At 46.4% G+C, this 16,449-nt stretch overlaps 1 protein-coding gene across 1 annotated transcript; it reads right to left on the bottom strand.

Annotated features, from left to right (window-relative positions):
• Positions 1 to 3,257: 3,257 nt before the first annotated feature.
• On the bottom strand, positions 3,258 to 16,419 carry TRAPPC2 (trafficking protein particle complex subunit 2). Its single transcript, XM_060003040.2, has 5 exons — positions 16,281 to 16,419; positions 8,893 to 9,004; positions 6,180 to 6,323; positions 5,665 to 5,751; positions 3,258 to 4,406 (listed from the first exon to the last, which is right to left on the bottom strand). Exons 2-5 carry the CDS (start codon positions 8,983 to 8,985, stop codon positions 4,308 to 4,310), a joined length of 423 nt encoding a protein of 140 aa, XP_059859023.1. The 5' UTR covers positions 8,986 to 9,004; positions 16,281 to 16,419; the 3' UTR covers positions 3,258 to 4,307.
• Between the last annotated feature and the right edge of the window lie 30 nt (positions 16,420 to 16,449).

The following is a 16,449-nucleotide window of genomic DNA, read 5'->3' as shown; positions in this document are numbered from 1 at the left end:
TCTAGGGGACATGCTTTGTTATTTTAAATCATGTGTACTCATTGTTTTGTGACTTGCCCTTTTCTCTCAATCTGTCTGGGTATATGTCCATTATATAGTAGATCTACCTCATTTATCTGCTGCATGGATGTCTAACAGTTTATTCAAACCGTTCTCTGCTGATAGCTAGCTAGCAGTAGTATATTAAAGTTTCCCACACCTTGCTCACCAATGGATGTTAGGAGTACTTTTTTTATCATTTGAATAGATGATAGAGTCACACGGTTGAACATTATAAGGCACAAGGGACAAATATCTACCCTTGCCACCGAGTTCCTGCACGTGGAGGCAGCCGTGTGTCAGCTTCTTGGGTATCCGTCTAGATTTTTAGTATGTAAGGGAAGCATATTGTGTTAGTTCACTACTGCTGCCATAACATGCATACCCGGTGGTTTAAACAATAGGGATTTCTTTTCTCACAGTTGTGGAGGCTAGAGGTCCAAGATCAAGGTGTTGATAGGTTTAGTTTTTCCTGAGTCCTCTCTCCATGGCTTGCAGGGGATCTTTCCTCTGCACACACTACACACACACACACACACACACACACACACACACACACACCCCCGTCTGTCTGTCTGTGTCCAGATTTCCTCCTCTTATAAGAACACCAGTGAGACTGGATTAAGGGACCACCCTAATGGGCTCAAACATTAACTCCTTAAACTCCTTAAAGGGCCTGTCTCCAAATACAGTTACGTTCTGAGGGACTGGGGGCTAGGTCTGTTGATTATGAATTTTGGGTGGGGGGGGGGACACAATTCAGCTCATTACACGTCTGTGTGTGTGTGTGTGTAGGTATTTACAAAATGTATAATTTTGATACTTGTGTAGATTTAACTAGTACCTTAGTGGTTTTTCTAAACTTTGAAGCATCTTTTCAATAACCTCTTTTTCAGCTAAATATTCAGGGATTAGATTAGTTGGCATTCCAGAGGTCTAGAGCTGGGCAGCGAAAAAGGATCAAAGGACCGAATCCTCGTGTGTGTGTGTGTGTGTGTGTGTGTGTGTGTGTGTGTGTAGACAGGCTGACGGAAGGGAGAGTAATGGAGCTTCACAGCGTGACTTAAAGGGACCCAGTGAACAGAGGCTGACCAAACCCAGTACTGAAATGGGACGAGAGGAGGAGGAACAGGACCTGACTGACTAGCTTCCTCCTTCACAGCAACGACAACTCGTTCACCTGACGGAGGAGCTCTTCAGACAGCAGCAGAAGGTAGCTGAAAATCTGAATCTTTTAAGAAAGTAACACGGGCTTTGCCTGGCTGGTGTTACTTACACAAAGATGAGAACTAGGGAAAATGTGAGAGCTGGGGAGCAAAGCAGGCGACTGCGGTGGCGGCAAGAGGGGCGGAGCAGCTGTGGAGCAGGCGGGAGGGAAGGACTGCGGAGCGCGCTGTCCCGTTCAGGGCCGGGCCCCAGTGTTAGGGGCCGGCGACTGCCGCCGTGATGACAGGTGCTTTCGTGCTGTCTGCGCATGTAAAGCCTTGGAGACAGAGTTCAGGGTTAAGAAAAAGGCAAACTACTGAACTTGGGAGGATGGACAGATGTACACTTGCCAGTCGATGTAGCAATTACAATGTGCCGCGTGGAAGATGGAAAAGTGCACATTCCTCAGTGAATTACTGCTTTTGTGACCTTCTTCCCCCTTGGGGAAAACTCCCTAGTTGAAGTTAAAACATCCTAGATGGTCCTCATGTTAAAACCTGGCGTTTTACATTTCTATAAAACCTTGTGTAAGCTTTCACTTCAATAGCATGACCCTGTGATGCCAGTTCCATCCACAGTGCCAGCGGCTTGTGGGGCAAGGAAGCGTTAGGTAGAAAAGAGGATCTTTGTAGTCAGTGGATTCTGAGAAGTTACCACCGTGGACTGTCAACCAGGAAGTGCTGTCGTGACCATAAAGTGATAGGACACGGGTGTAGCAGGGTGGAGGAGAGACCAAAGGTCTCCACATACATGGAGAACGTGGGCACCACCAAAGCATCCTAGGCAATGGAAGAGGACCAAACCCGATTTGTGCATTCTATTTGGATCACTTCGGGAGTGCTAACGTAGATTACAGGTTTAATACTGACTTGCGTGTGCTCAGTGGAGCCTGATGCCCTGGGTGCTACTGATGTCCCCCAGTTGGTCTTGTGTTCCAGAGCTTTAAGTGACAGTCACCTACTACCAGATCTGAGTTTTGCCGGCTCTTTTGCCGTTTTTTTGTTTTGTTTTGTTTTGTTTTTTGCGGTACGCGGGCCTCCCACTGTTGGGGCCTCTCCCGTTGCGGAGCACAGGCTCCGGACGCGCAGGCCCAGTGGCCATGGCTCACGGGCCCAGCCGCTCCGCGGCATGTGGGATCTTCCCGGACCGGGGCACGAACCCATGTCCCCTGCATCGGCAGGCGGACTCTCAACCACTGCGCCACCAGGGAAGCCCTTCTTTTGCTTTTTTAATGGTCAGCGCCTGGTTTTCCCCTTGTACCAGCCCTGGTTCCATCCTTTGGGCTGTCCTATCCGTGTGCCCACAGGCTTTCCCAGCACGGCCCTCCTTTGAGGTCCTACCCACTCCTACGCTCATCACTGAATCTGCCTTCATGCTCCTTCAGAGGCAGTCATACGTGAAATCTGACAATTAACTACACTGATCTACTCCCATGGGGCCTGTGTTATTCGTTCCCATCTCACCATCACAAGCCTGGTGCCAAGGCTGTTTGCAGGGCACTGCTGTTGTGTGGCTGAGCTGGGATCCAAACCATCTCCATGCTACAGCCTCCTGAAGCACCACGCCACTACTCCTCACTGGAGCATTGCCACCCTCTGCACTACATGCTCATTGAGGGCAGAGCAAACTGTATACAGTAAGTACATGTGTGGGTCTCTCCAATTAGCATGGCGGACATCACTCCTGGATTTCTAGCTGAGTATCTCTTATTCTGCTCCGGCACCTAAGTTTGAGGCGATTTGAATCCTGTAAAATGAGTTGCAATATATGTTAATATGCAGACTTTCATTAGGGGAAACAGGACTAAAATGGTAGTAGTAGTGGTGGGGTGAGTAGCACTTAAAAAATTCAATATTGGGACTCCCCTGGCGGTCCAGTGGTTAGGGCTCGGCGTTTTCACTGCCCGGGCCCGTGTTTGATCCCTGGTCAGGGAACTAAGATCCTGCAAGCCGCGCGGGGTGGCCAAAAAAAAAAGAATAAAAAAAATCGATATTAAACTTTCATAATCTTGGACAAACATCTTTATTTAGGAAATCAAATAAATATGGTAAAAAATTATGCTAGCAACTTCACGCAAAGATACAGGACCAAACTTAGAATTACTTGCTCAGGTTATTCAGAATGGAACAAAATTCTTCAGGTGCTCACTATTAGCACAGAAAATAACGCGGTTATATTACTTGCTTTTCAATGGACATTTACTGGTTTACTGTAAGATCCCACGCTCTTACAGTACAAAAGAGAGGCCACTCCTGCCCCCTCCGGTATACAGCCTAAGTGGCCAAGATGGCCAAGAGCGCAAGTGTTAATGTGATGCAAGCTTTTCTTTGTTTACAATTCTAAAACTGCCTTACAGCTGTTTACTAGTACAGCTATCAACGGGTTCACTTAATCTTTAGTTTACTGTCTGAGGGAAAGGAAACATAAGAACATAACCTGTCACTTTGGTCCTAGCCTCCCACTTGACAAACATGGATCCAGGATTCTAGGATTACAGCAGGATCACTGTTCCCAGTCTCCGACAGGGGCAGACCTGTGGCACTTGGCACTGCAAAGCTGTCTGCTCTGGCTTCTTGGCTTCTTAGTGTACATATACTACTTCTGTGTATACTACCTATACCTTTTCATAACATCTCTAGATGTATAGATGAACCCATGTATGTGCTATCAACTTCATTCCCTACTGCAGAAGCTTTTGGGTTTAAATCTGCCTCTACCAAATCTTGACCATGACATTCGGTTCAGGATTGTTACAACAAGATCAAGCTATCTGAATAAGGAAAGTCAAAAGCTTATTCTCAATTTTTAAAATAAAAATACTTCAAGCTTACTGATAAAGAGCTCTTCATAAATAACACTGTTCACAAGCAAATAACAATCTGTTGATAATCATAAGAAACTGAATATGCTATTTTTAAATATAAAAGCAATTTCATTAGGTTTAGATAAATTGAGACTACAACTAAAATTTTTCCATGCTGTTTAATCAAGTTACTTACAATGTACACATTCCTGAGTACACCCCATTGTAGTGACACTGTTTACTTCTGAATTTTTTGCATTCAGCTTAAAAGGTGTTTCTTCCCAAGAAACTGAACTTTTCTGTCAAATGCGCTTGATCGAATAGGAGAATTGGGTTCATAAAATGGATTCATTGCAAACTAGAAGAGAAGAAAGTATTAAGGTGAGCTTGTCAAAGTAAAAAGGCTGACATCATTAAGTCTCTAAAAGGAAAATCTTTTAAAGTTTTAAATTAAGTCATTAAAGACATTCAAAGCAAAAGTCTGAAGACCACATTTTTAAGTTTTAATGAAGATGTTCCACTGTTAAATATTAACAGCCCCTTAAGGAAATTTCTGTCTTGGTGGCAAGGTACTTTTGCAAGTACCTGTGGCAAAACCCATGGTGGCACGTATGGTAAGTGCTGCCTGTGTGAGCAAAACCAACTCCCGGGATCCACCGTGTGTGTGAAATACAACTAGATTCAACGTTCATTATCAAGATGTGGATTCATCCGGTAGGCCCTTTGGCTATATGAAACACACTAAAAATCTGATATGCTCAGAGTGGAGGAAAAGTTATACCACACTGCTTTTAAAAGTTACTCTTGTGCGGTAGTTTTTAACAATCAGGTTTTTAATACTCTCCTTTAACACAAGGTAAGCGATCAGTTTCTCAGATAATGTAATGAGTATATCATAATATGTGTGAGGGAAAATTAGTACTGGATGGAATCACAAATGAGGAAAGGAGTTACCAACTTTTACACCTTAATCACTTGATGTTGTCCATCTTGATAAGATGGCTAAATATTCTTATTTGCTACTTCTGACTAGGAATATTGATTGTTAACTGTGCTGATATGCAAAAAATCTTGTCCAAATAGAGAATGTTTAAATTATTAAGAATATACTGTCAGCACTGCAGTTTAACCACTCATATCTTATTACTATTTCATTTTTTCCAAATGAGTATCAAGAAACGCGTGTGGCCCCTTTCTCCTTGAGTGACTTTGATAATACATGAATCACTTCCTGTTTATGATCTACATTCATTGCACTGTAACTTACTTGTTAAGTAGATGGAAAACATTTTACATTAAAATTATGAAGCAACTTCCCTTATACAGACTGCTTCTGTCTCTCGCTTTAGGGTTCCCTCATAAAATCAACTATATGCACCAAAAGGGGGAGAATGAAACCGATTTAAAAATAACTACAAGTTGTTGTCCTGCATACGTGTTAAGCTGGTGGTAAAGACCTGCCTGGTGAGGGAGCTGTCGGAATGGTCCTGCTGGAGGAGAGCTCTGCTGAGAGGAGAGCTGTGCGGTCTAAGGGGGCTGCCTCAACAGGCCAGTGTCCTGCCAAAGTTGGAATCTCTTTTATAACCAGAGTTTACAAGGTACAGAACATACCATACCTTTATATATAAATCATAGACATCAGTAAAGAAGTTCTTTATCCCGTCTTCTTGCCTGATGTCATGCAGCATAATAAATCTCATATGTGAAATAATTAAGGTATAATCTTTAGAAATGAAAACTGAAAAGCGATCAGTCACAATATTCTTCAAATGAGTCACATGCAGTGTATTTTGCGATGGAAAAGGTGAATCCGTAAACTGGGTTCAAAGTTAGGTTAGTTTTATCTTGAAGAGAACATAATCTTTTTAAGTTAGAAAATAACTACAAAATAAAATCACCATTGATATGGTTCAGATAAACCTTAACTTTATATATGAAACTTGGTTTTAAAATTATCTGTTAAACAAAAGGTGTTTTTTCCCCCTAAAAAAAATAAAAGCCCCGTAAGTGGCAATGTTTACCTAATATTTTGCAGTCCACAGACTCAGAACCTGGCATCTAGGTCCCATGTTGGTCTAGTCTGTTACCCCAACCCTGTGTTAGAGCTCTTTATTAAACAGGTAAGGATATGACCCGCAGTGACGAATGCTGAAACAAACCACTCATTGAACTTGTCCACCGTCTTCAAGTACATGTTGTTTGACAGCCACATGTTCTCATCTACGAGGTCGAGAGCCGCGTGAGCTATGAACTGGTTCAGATGGCGGTGATCGTCCTAGGTGGCAGCGAGCAGCACCAGATTAACATTTCCTTACAGCGCCAAGACAGCCAGACTTCACTCTGCAAACGCTAGACACAGCTCTCTGGGGTGCGGGGGGAAGCTTTCTGCTTTTACTTCGATTATTGTCATGAGACAGAGGTCTTCAGTGCTTTCACATTATTTTCTATTTTCTAATCTGGTATCGAAAACTCAATAAATAGAAACAGCCAATTAGTAATTGAAATGTGTCCAAGAAACTATATTTTTAAAATTTTGCAAGAAGGAAGTTACCAAGTTCTGTAACCATTTAGCATGTGAAAAAAGGATATACTACATTAAAAGAAAAAAGTAGATCCTGCTTTTTTGTTTGTTTTTCTCCCCCTCCCCATTCCTCCCCATTCCTCCCCTCCCCTCAGCTCAGATCCTGCTTTCAAGAAGCTCGCATCTTTTTAGAGGAGGAAGACAGGAAAAAAACAAGGTAGGCTGGGGCTAAACAGGTGGTGAGTACAGGCCTCGGGTGGGGCTGGGGGTAGGAGACGGGGCTTCGTGTGCGGTGACACCCGGTGAGCAGTGGAGACAGCCTGGCACAGGCCGTCTTGAGGTACAGGGAGCTCACATGGCAGGGCACCCGGGAGTGGCAGGCGGCCAGGCTCAGCCCCAGCTGCGTACAGTCCCTTGTGCCGACAGCGCCAGGTGGTCCTGTCAAAGCCGCGGGTGTTCTTTTCATGGACTGTAAAGGCCTAACTGAAGAAGGAGGGGCTGTCCCAGCAAAATGTGCAGAAGGAATTCATAACCTGGAATGCAGTCTCACTCCTGTGGAATTCTTACTTTCAAAATGCATTTTTCAAAGAACACCTCTGTTACAGGTTGAATTTGTGCCCCCTCCCCCAATCCCTATGTTGCAGTCCTAACCCTCGGTACCTTAGAATGTGGCCGTATTTGGAAAGAGGGTCATTGCAGATGTAATTAGTTACCATGAGGTCATGCTACGGTTGAATGGGTCCCTAATACAATGACTGATGTATTTATAAAAGGGGGGTATCTGGAGACAGTCGCACACCCAGGGAGATTGGCATGTGAGGACTGCAGTTCTCCTGCCACAAGCCGAGAACTGCCGGAAGCTGGGAGAAAGGCCTGGAACAGACCTTCCCTAGCGCCTCTGGACGGGCATGGCCCTGCTGACAGCTTGATCTCAGACTCAGGCCTCCCCAACTGAGACAAGACGTTTCTGTTCTAAGGCACACCGTTTCTGGTACTCTGTGACACCGGCCCTGGGAAACGAACATAAATAACTTCCTTGCTGAGGAGGCTGTTCCCGTGACTGGGCGGCCATGTTGCCCTGGAATCCCTCGCGTAGGTAAAGCATGTTTATACTTCACTCACGGCACCGTGACGAAGCTAATTTAATCCTCAGGGAAATGGATGTGTTTTGTCTGGCTCACAGTAGTGTCTTCCTTTACACTGATGATCAATCTTGAGACATTAGAAGAAAACTGTAGAAATGGTTTACGAAGGTAAGCGGTAGCAGGAGAAAGATCAAGTCACGTGACGCTAGTTTCACACGCACTGTTTTGCCTACCGCGAGGCCGCTGGAGTGAGAGAAACTGCCAGTAGCCGTATACCTAGGCTGCAGGGATGCCTCACATCCAAGTTTTAACGAGCAATGTGCTCATGTGAATGTGGGAAAATAATGTAGCAACACCTGCTAGGATAATACCTTGGATTTCTATCATACTTAGTGGCAAGATCTGAATAGTTGAAAAGCGTCTTGCACTGGACATTACACGTCACAACTAATTTCAAACATCAGTTTCTGTCTTAAGGGACTTTCAAGCCTATTTTTGGAGGTTGGGAGAAACATAGCATAACCTGTCGGCAATTTATTTGGAATGTGCACTTGTACAGGGAGATGGAAGGCACCAGCTATGCTCATCCCAAGACTCTATGGCTCTGTTTACTCTCAGTGGCAACATGTTCCTGAAGCTTGTTTTTCGGGAACCACTCTTGACAGCAAGAAGGTTGGGTGGCGTCACGGGAGAGGAGAGCACGAGGGCACCACGCGGCCAGTGGGTGCCACGTGGGGGTCGCCGAAAAAGGCCGCCGTCTCAGGGGCAGTAGAAGGACGTGTACGTCGGGGTCTCTTTTAACCCTCCTGGGGTAGTGGATCTAGCACGGTATGTCCTGCTGAAAAAGGTGATTCACGGGGACAGAAGGGACTTCCCTGGCATTTCAGGGCAGCACCACCTGCTCCTGCAGAGCCACTGCAGGTGAGCTATGTTTCTATGTGCTCAAGGAGCCACCTTCACAGGAGGTGAAAGACGGAACTGATGACCAGGGAGAGGAGACCCAGGGCATCTGCTAGTGCGTGCTATGTGTGTGCTGAATTAGAGCACGAACAAACAATTCCGAGGATGCTCCTGGCTGGCTTCTATCAACCTGTGGGGCTGCAGAGCAAGCCTCACTTGTGCTGGGTTTGTAGTTACCTCATCTGTCCAGATCTCTTGCAGTTCTAAAATCACATCACACCATTATCGTTACAACAACAGAACAATTGTTATGGAATTTGTTAAGGTTCCATACGCACTTTGGATTCTGCTTTTCCAGCTGGCAAAAACTCCATTTCAAAAACTGGATTATCATGGTGACCAACAATGACAAAGTAGAAGCTTCCAGACATTGTCTTCAATATATAGCTCCTAGTTAAATGAAAATAACACATATTTTTAGTACTCAATACTGAAAACCAAAAACCAGGAACTGGTTTTTGCCGAACTCCATTTTTTTTTTTTTAACTTAAACCTGAATTGCAGAGGAGGTGGCCCCTAAGCTCGGCATGCTTTCCAGTATGCCACCGTAGATACATGGCTTTTGGATGATACAAATTCTTTATCTGTGATATGTCCTGGAGAATCCACTACTACATTTTCATAGGGAAACTGGAAGACCTCTAATATGAAATCATAAGAACAACATTCTCATGATCTGAAAGTGTGGAACATTTAGGGTAAGCTGGCTTAAACTTGGACTAGATCAGTCAGCATTGGCACTAACACCTGGGTGCTGATGAGGAAATAACTGACTTGCCTTAGAAATTTTCAGGAAGGATGCTTCCAAAGAAGCTAAGAACCACTCTAGCGCGTGTCCTTTACAGAAAGGAGAGCTCCTAGAGCGGTCAGCTACAGACTGTGTGGTACTTGTATTCCTACCTGAAGGGTCTATGCTATGAATGTAACTCTGCACATAAAAGAGCCTGTTATATGCCTCTTCAAACACCATTTATGAGAGAGGAAGAAACAGTTTTGTACTCTAGAAGAGATGGAAGAAGTCATAATCCAAAAGGAAGACATTCTGAGTCATTAAGAGGTCTTGGAACGAGGATTGATAGGTTTGCTACAGGAATAAAACAGAGAAAGGGGGGGTGGGGGAGAAATCAGTGATTCTGGGGCATTTAGCACAATCGAAATCTGGATGGATGGACGGACAGATGGGCGGATGCATTTATGTATGCATTTTTCATACAAGATCTTTGGAATCAGACCAAGCTAGGTTCACGTCTAGCTCTAGCGACATGAGCGCAGGCACGTGGAGACGTGGGGCCTAGGAAGGCCCCCTCATGGGGCGGGGATCTGCTTCACTGGGAGCGTACAGTAAGGTGTGTCTGAACCCAGGGCCCATCGAGCCTCACTGGGACTTCCATGCGACGACATCCGAAGACTTCGGAAATGTATTTCCTGATGAGTACAACATTTTGTAGAGGAAATCACGGCACGGCTGGCCCCTTTCACTCTGGAATTGGAAGCCCGTGACTGGAAGAAAAGGAAGATAGGAGACCTGTGGCATGATGAAGTGAGTCAGATTTAAAAGGTTATTTGGGGCAGCGGTTGGCACACTACGGCCTGCAGGCCCTATCTGGCCTGGTCCGTCCTCTTACTACCGTCTAAGGCTGCTCTTGCCCTACAATGGCAGCATGGGGTGGTCGCCACAGAAACCATCTGGCCCTTTACAGAAGGAGGGGAAAGATGAGAAAAAGACCCAAACAGTAAAACTGGACAACAAAGACGGGCAGGAATGATACAAAAACTCTGCAAAACTAGGAGAATTGGCAGTAATTCTCAAGCACAAGTGAGGGGAAGAGGGATGGGAGCCTGAAATTTTAACCAAGTAAACAATGACATCATTCATTCTTGCCGGAATAGGTTTCATAGCTGGAGTTTGCCAAGGGAAGGGCTTACTTTCTTCAGCACAAACATTTAAGCAGCAGCAGGGGAAAAAAAATACTGTAAGGAAGATGCTTCTCCCCCTGCATACATTTAGAAGCAGCAAGAGACAATGTATGTATAAGGAAGATTACCCTCCTCCCCGCCTTCCCCCAAACCCACTCAACCCTATACGGAGACCTGGGTCTGGGAGACAAGCACATCCTAAGAACAGCGTGAGGATAAACAGAAAGGCAACTGCAGGAAATACCGCATAAACGGTCGATCACAAACTGCTCAGCTACGCAGAACCAGAGCTGCCAATCGTGTGATTTCACACACAGCTGAAGAAGGTATGCAGCTCTCGATTCCATTCTGACAAGGAAAAGCTGAAAGGTGTAGTGGAAGAAAAGGAAGCCGCAGGAGAACATAACCGTTTTGTCTCAGGAAGGGAATGTCCACAGTCATTTAATACTTGGGGCTTCTCTGCCTAGGTAGTGAGCAGAGGTGAGACACGCTCTAGAATTCCGTGCTGTCTGATAAGGGAACTTTCCGCGAGGATGGAGATGATCTACACCTGCTCAATTTTTCCATCACCTAAAATAGGGGCCCTTCAAGTGTCTCCAAGGGCTTGAGGTTATGGAGGCAGTCACACAGAGCTTGGCAATGGATTAAACTGGGGAGCTGCGGGACGAATCTAGCATGTTTCCAAAATGTCTGGCTGAGGTGATCAAGCAGAATATCAAGATGATGAACCTATTCACTGAGAACAGAAATAAGAAAGAGAGGAAAGAGGGATGGAAATGAACAGGTCAGTTTTGAACGTGTGGTGGTAGCCAGAATAGCTCCCCCGAGCCCCACCAAGATGTCCACATCCTAATCTCGGAAACCTGTGAATGTTAACGTATTCAATACATGGCAAAGGGCATTAAGGCTGCAGATGGAACTAAGGCTGCTCATCAGCTGATCTTCAGATAGGGCGAGAATCCTGGGCTACTCAGCTGGGCCCAATGTAATTACAAGGGCCTTTAAAAGTGGAAGAGGGCAGGCCCAGAGCATAATCAGGGGGAAGCGTGGCTGTGGAAGGATCGCCACGGAGCTACAACATTGCTGGCTTTGAAGATGGAGGAGGGCGTCATGCGCCGAGGAATGCGAGCAGCCTCTAGAAGCTGGAAAGGACAAAGAAACAGATTCTTTTTTTTTTTTTTTTGCGGTACGCGGGCCTCTCACTATTGTGGCGTCTCCCGTTGCGGAGCACAGGCTCTGGATGCGCAGGCTCAGCGGTCATGGCTCACGGGCCCAGCCGCTCCGCGGCATGTGGGATCCTCCCGGACTGGGGCACGAGCCCACGCCCCCTGCATCGGCAGGAAGACTCTCAACCACTGCGCCACCAGGGAAGCCCAAGAAACAGATTCTTCCCGAGAGCCTCCAGAGGGGATTTCAGCCCAGTGAGACCCATGTTGGACGTGTATGCTACAGAACTGTAAGATGGTAAATTTGTGTCGTTTTAAGCCAGTAAATCTGTGGTAATGTGTTATGGGCACAGTAGGAAACTAACACGTCAAAGTGAAAAAACCTGCAGGTATAAGAAAAAAGGAAATACTCCCGTAAGTGTCAGCAATAAAGGTAGAAGGTGCATTCTATAGAGACTGGGGACAAAATGAGTTTATTTTCCATGGGACGCGGGTTTCAGAGCCCTATGGCAAGCGGGGGGGAGGGCGGGCCATGGTGCATCGAGGTGAAGCCCCTGGGAGCAGTAGGGGGATGAGAGTATGGAAGAGAACAGCGGCTGGGGCTGGGTTTTTCCAGCAAGTATCCCCTACAGCTAACACAGCCCTTCCGCCCCCCTTGCCGAAAGGACCTGTGAGGAGGGGGCCGTCGCTTGGGCAGAGTGTGTGTGGGGCGCGAGGGACGGTGCTGGAATATAGGAGAGGGAATGCAGGAAAGAGAGGCGTTGTGGGGATTAACTCTCCTCAACAAGGACGAGAACCTTCTGAAAGTTCCAGTGCTGAGGCCCTCGGGGCCTGACTGATGAATGCTGTGTCTGGGTTGATGAACAGCACATTTGTGAGAAGTTGCCACAGTTGTTAAAGTACCAATGAAGAAATCCTCCTTTATAAGGGCAGGACTTGTTGGCTGAAGGGAGGGGAGCCAGGACTCCCATTTGTGGTGAAAACAGCTGTCTGTGGTGGCTAGAGTGTCTTGAGCTGCTTTTGAGAGAGGTAACTAAAGAAATGCACAAGGAGCTCTGGATTTCCCTGAAAAGACCGTGTACAGGATGTAAGAAGGAGGGCACTAACTAGTAATGAACATAAAAATGGGACCAGAAACCTGTGAGGCTAGCATCAGAAGGGCAAAAGCCCAAAACAAGCTGAAATGTGTGGAAGGCTTTCAGGCTACCACAGGGAAAAGCAAGGGAGAAAGGTCAATTAGTTGAGGCACCTGGTACATAAATAACACGGGACACAGGTGTGCTGAACTTGGGTTTTCTCAAAGAATGATTTTCACACGGCAAGTGTGGAAGCAGTTAGGTTAGGCAGGCTGTGAACCCCAAGACATATGTTAAAGAAACAGTTGGGTTGACAGCTGACGGTGTAACTACTGGTCGGTGACGTTTGAGAAATCACAGGAACAGAAAAGAGCCAGTAACTGTCATTCCAACTCTGAGAAACAAAGAGGCTTGCCTCCTGGTCTGAGTACTTCCGAAGAGATTAAAACACCAACAGAAATAGGTATTAAATGCCTGTCGTCAGTCAGACACCATGCTGGGGGCTTTTATGACAAACTAAGTCATTTAATGTGAATCCCTAGACAAAAAGAGTGGGTTACGACTCACTCACTTGTTCTAGGAGAACAAGTTATGTCAGACCTACACTCGCTGTTGAGGAAGGGAAATACGGAGACGGTGAGTCACTTTCTGAAGTCCTGTAGTTATCTACCTAAGAGACCTGTAGCCTGGATGACAGCCTGTGGTACCCCCAGAGCCACAGCAGTGCCGGGGCCCGGGAAGTGCTCGTTCTCTGCTGAAGGAGGGACGGTGCAGGGCTGACTGGAATGTCAAAGTGCTCCACATCAGTCGACAGCATGGGGTCTCTAGGGAGCCTTTGAGGTTGACCTTAACCTAGTCCAGCCCAAGGTTTGCATCAGTAACTGAGATGAAGCCAATTTACCACACCCAAAGATAACAAGTTAAGGGCACCTAATTTATTAGAAGGCTAAAGTTAGGATTCCAAAGATCTCCACGGCTAGGAGAAATAGGTGACGTGAACAGGATGGAATCTAAAAGGATTTGAAATAAAGTCCTGTACTTGGGCTTAAATCAACCGCACGACAATAGGATGCGGGAAACCTAGTATAAGAGCAGCTAGCTCATCTATGAGAACCGGTTTTCATTTATTGCCAGCTAAATCGGAGGTGGCAATCTGATACAGTGGCCAAAAAAGCGAATGCAATTCTAGGCTGCATTAAGAGAAGATGATATCCTCATCACTAATAATACTATCTCTGCGGGACATGCTCAGTTCTGGGAATCACATTTTAAAATCATTAACTCTGAACTGTGTGTGCTGGGAGGAGGGAGGCATCTAGGCTAGGGAATGCTCTGGAAACAAGACAAAAGCTACTGAAGGAACTGAGGATGTTTAAACCGGGGGCGGGGGGAGACGTTTTTTGCGGGGACAGTGGGCTATGGTGCAGTCTTTAAATACGATGCTGTCTAATGGGAAGGGATTTGACTAGGGATGGCAAATGAGTTTTTTTCCCATGAGCCCATTCTAATCAACTAGCAGTGAAGGCCAGGAACTGGTGCTGAGAAAGATTCTGAGACTAACGGTGGTCCGGGGGAAAGACTGCTGTGATCAGTTACCCGCATCTGCTACAGGTTTGGGAGAGGGCAGTGCCTATGGGAGCGCCAAGTATTTGCTAGCTCTGAACTAGACAGACTTACTCCAAACTGTTACAGAGGCCAAGCCTAGGGCTGCTCCTTTGAGGTTACATGGAAAGACATTTGGGTCAATATAATTGAGAACTTTGTAATAATTAAAGAACTATCAGACTGCCTTGTGAAGTGACACACCCCCCCCCCCACCCCAATCACTAGAAGTGTGATAAGGGGAAGCTGGAAGACCACTAGTAGTGCCAGAGTGGGAGGATGAACCCAATGAACTTAGAAGGCCCCTCCGAGACAACTCATGGATGCCAGTTCCAAAACCACCCATTTTTACAGCAAACCTCTTTACAGCCTCTATAGGGAAACTTCTGGAAAACTTCCCTATGCTCCCAACAGCAGTGGCTTCACTAGTTCCACAGACCTGGAGCTGGAAGACTAACCTAGTGTGGCACAAGACATGTCCACTGCAATAAGCAGGATGAATACCGTTGATCTCTAATAGGGTTATTTTTCCTATTAATATTAAAAGCAATTCCTCTACCTCACCATAAGTGAGGTTATGCTGGCTTTTGGACATTTAATCTAAATCTATTCAATTTGGGCACCAAAGGTTGGGGGTAAGAGGGTCTTCGGGCACAGATGTTTCTATTTAACAGTACTTGCAACATATTAACATTGTCTTAGAACATTTTTCATCATCTCACTATTTGCTCAAAAGCCTTAATGTTTCTCATCTACAGGGATCAAGTACCAGTATCAAAAATGTATCCCATGTTGCTCTGTAGAGCTTTTCTCAGCCTCATTGCTCTACCTTGGCTACAGTGGACTGGTATACTTTTTTTCTCCCCAACTGATCGTGTCCACTCCAGATTTATTTCTCTCTCCATGCCTGGAATACTCTCCCTGATTCCATGTGTAAACCTCACCCATCTTTCAAAGCCCACCCAAATTCCTCCTTCTCCAAGTATTTCCGAACACCAACCTACACGCTCTCTACCTCTTATGGAAGCCCTGTCACTCTTGATGCCTCTTAAATTCTCTAAGTCTTTCACCGCCAGGGGTGAAAATTCATTGTACTCATCAGTGCTGTTCACAAAACCATCACTGGCCCAATTTTGTCCTCATGGGGCTTAGATACCTTATACCCACAGCATGGGACTCTGGAGCCAGGCCAGATGCCTCACTGCTCTTGAAAGGGTCCTGATTTTTTTTATTAACTTTTCAGAGAAGTGCCCACTCATGTCCATCTCCAACCACTTTTTCTAAAATCTTTACCCAGTCTACAATGCATCTTAGCTCTTAGTCAATTCTCTGGCTGTAATGTTTTCATTATTGCTTCTCGAGAGACTGGTTCCTTTCCTTTCTAATTAGATTTAAGTATATGGGGGACCCGGCTCACCTATCTTCACAGCACGTACAACGATGGGTACTCAAAGTTTACCTCACTGGTTTTCAACCACGGGTAATTTTGCCTCCCAGAGTACACATGGCAGTGTCCGGAGACATTCACGGTTCTCAGAACCGGGGGCAGGGGAGTGCAGGTGCTACTGGCATCTATTGGGTAGAAACCAGGGATGCTTGCTCAACATCCTGCAGTACACAGGACAGCCCCACAACGGAGCATTTTCCGGCTCCAAACGGCAATAATGCCGCGGTCAAAAACCCGGGGTGAGCTGAATGACCCAGTGAAAGGTACAAGAAGCAAAGCCCCCGAGCAGGTGGACGTTTGCAGGTTGAATCGCGCTGTGGACTGGCCCGGTGGGTTGTGAAGAGCTCAGCCGGCCCCGGGGCAGAGGGGAGAGACAGGGCCAACACTCGCATCCCGTGGGGCCGCGGACATCCCCCAGAGTCCCGGAGCGCCAGCCCCCCACTCGCTCCATTCCCTACCTGCGGCGAGACGCCGGGAACGGAAACGCCCAGTCAGTTCCCGCGGCCGAGACCCGCGTTCCGCAGCTTCCGTAGGGACTCCTCAAGCAGCCCTCGCGAGACTCTGCCGTTGCGCTCTCGCGATAGTGGGCAGAGCTTCCAGTCGCAGCGCGGCGGCGCAGCTCCGGGC

The sequence above is a fragment of the Delphinus delphis genome, chromosome X (assembly GCF_949987515.2).
Source record: "Delphinus delphis chromosome X, mDelDel1.2, whole genome shotgun sequence".
In the NCBI taxonomy this organism is placed as follows: domain Eukaryota; kingdom Metazoa; phylum Chordata; class Mammalia; order Artiodactyla; family Delphinidae; genus Delphinus; species Delphinus delphis.
Note: the sequence above shows the minus strand (reverse complement) of the source record. Positions and strands in the feature narration are given on the sequence as shown.

Coding starts and splice junctions, on each gene's coding strand:
- TRAPPC2 (XM_060003040.2), bottom strand. CDS start 8,985: ATGTCTGGAAGCTTCTACTTTGTCATTGTTGGTCACCATGATAATCCA. Junction 5,752..6,179: donor CAGCATTCGTCACTGCGGGT/CATATCCTTACC, acceptor TTAATTATTTCA/CATATGAGATTTATTATGCT. Junction 4,407..5,664: donor TCTATGATTTATATATAAAG/GTATGGTATGTT, acceptor CTTCTCTTCTAG/TTTGCAATGAATCCATTTTA.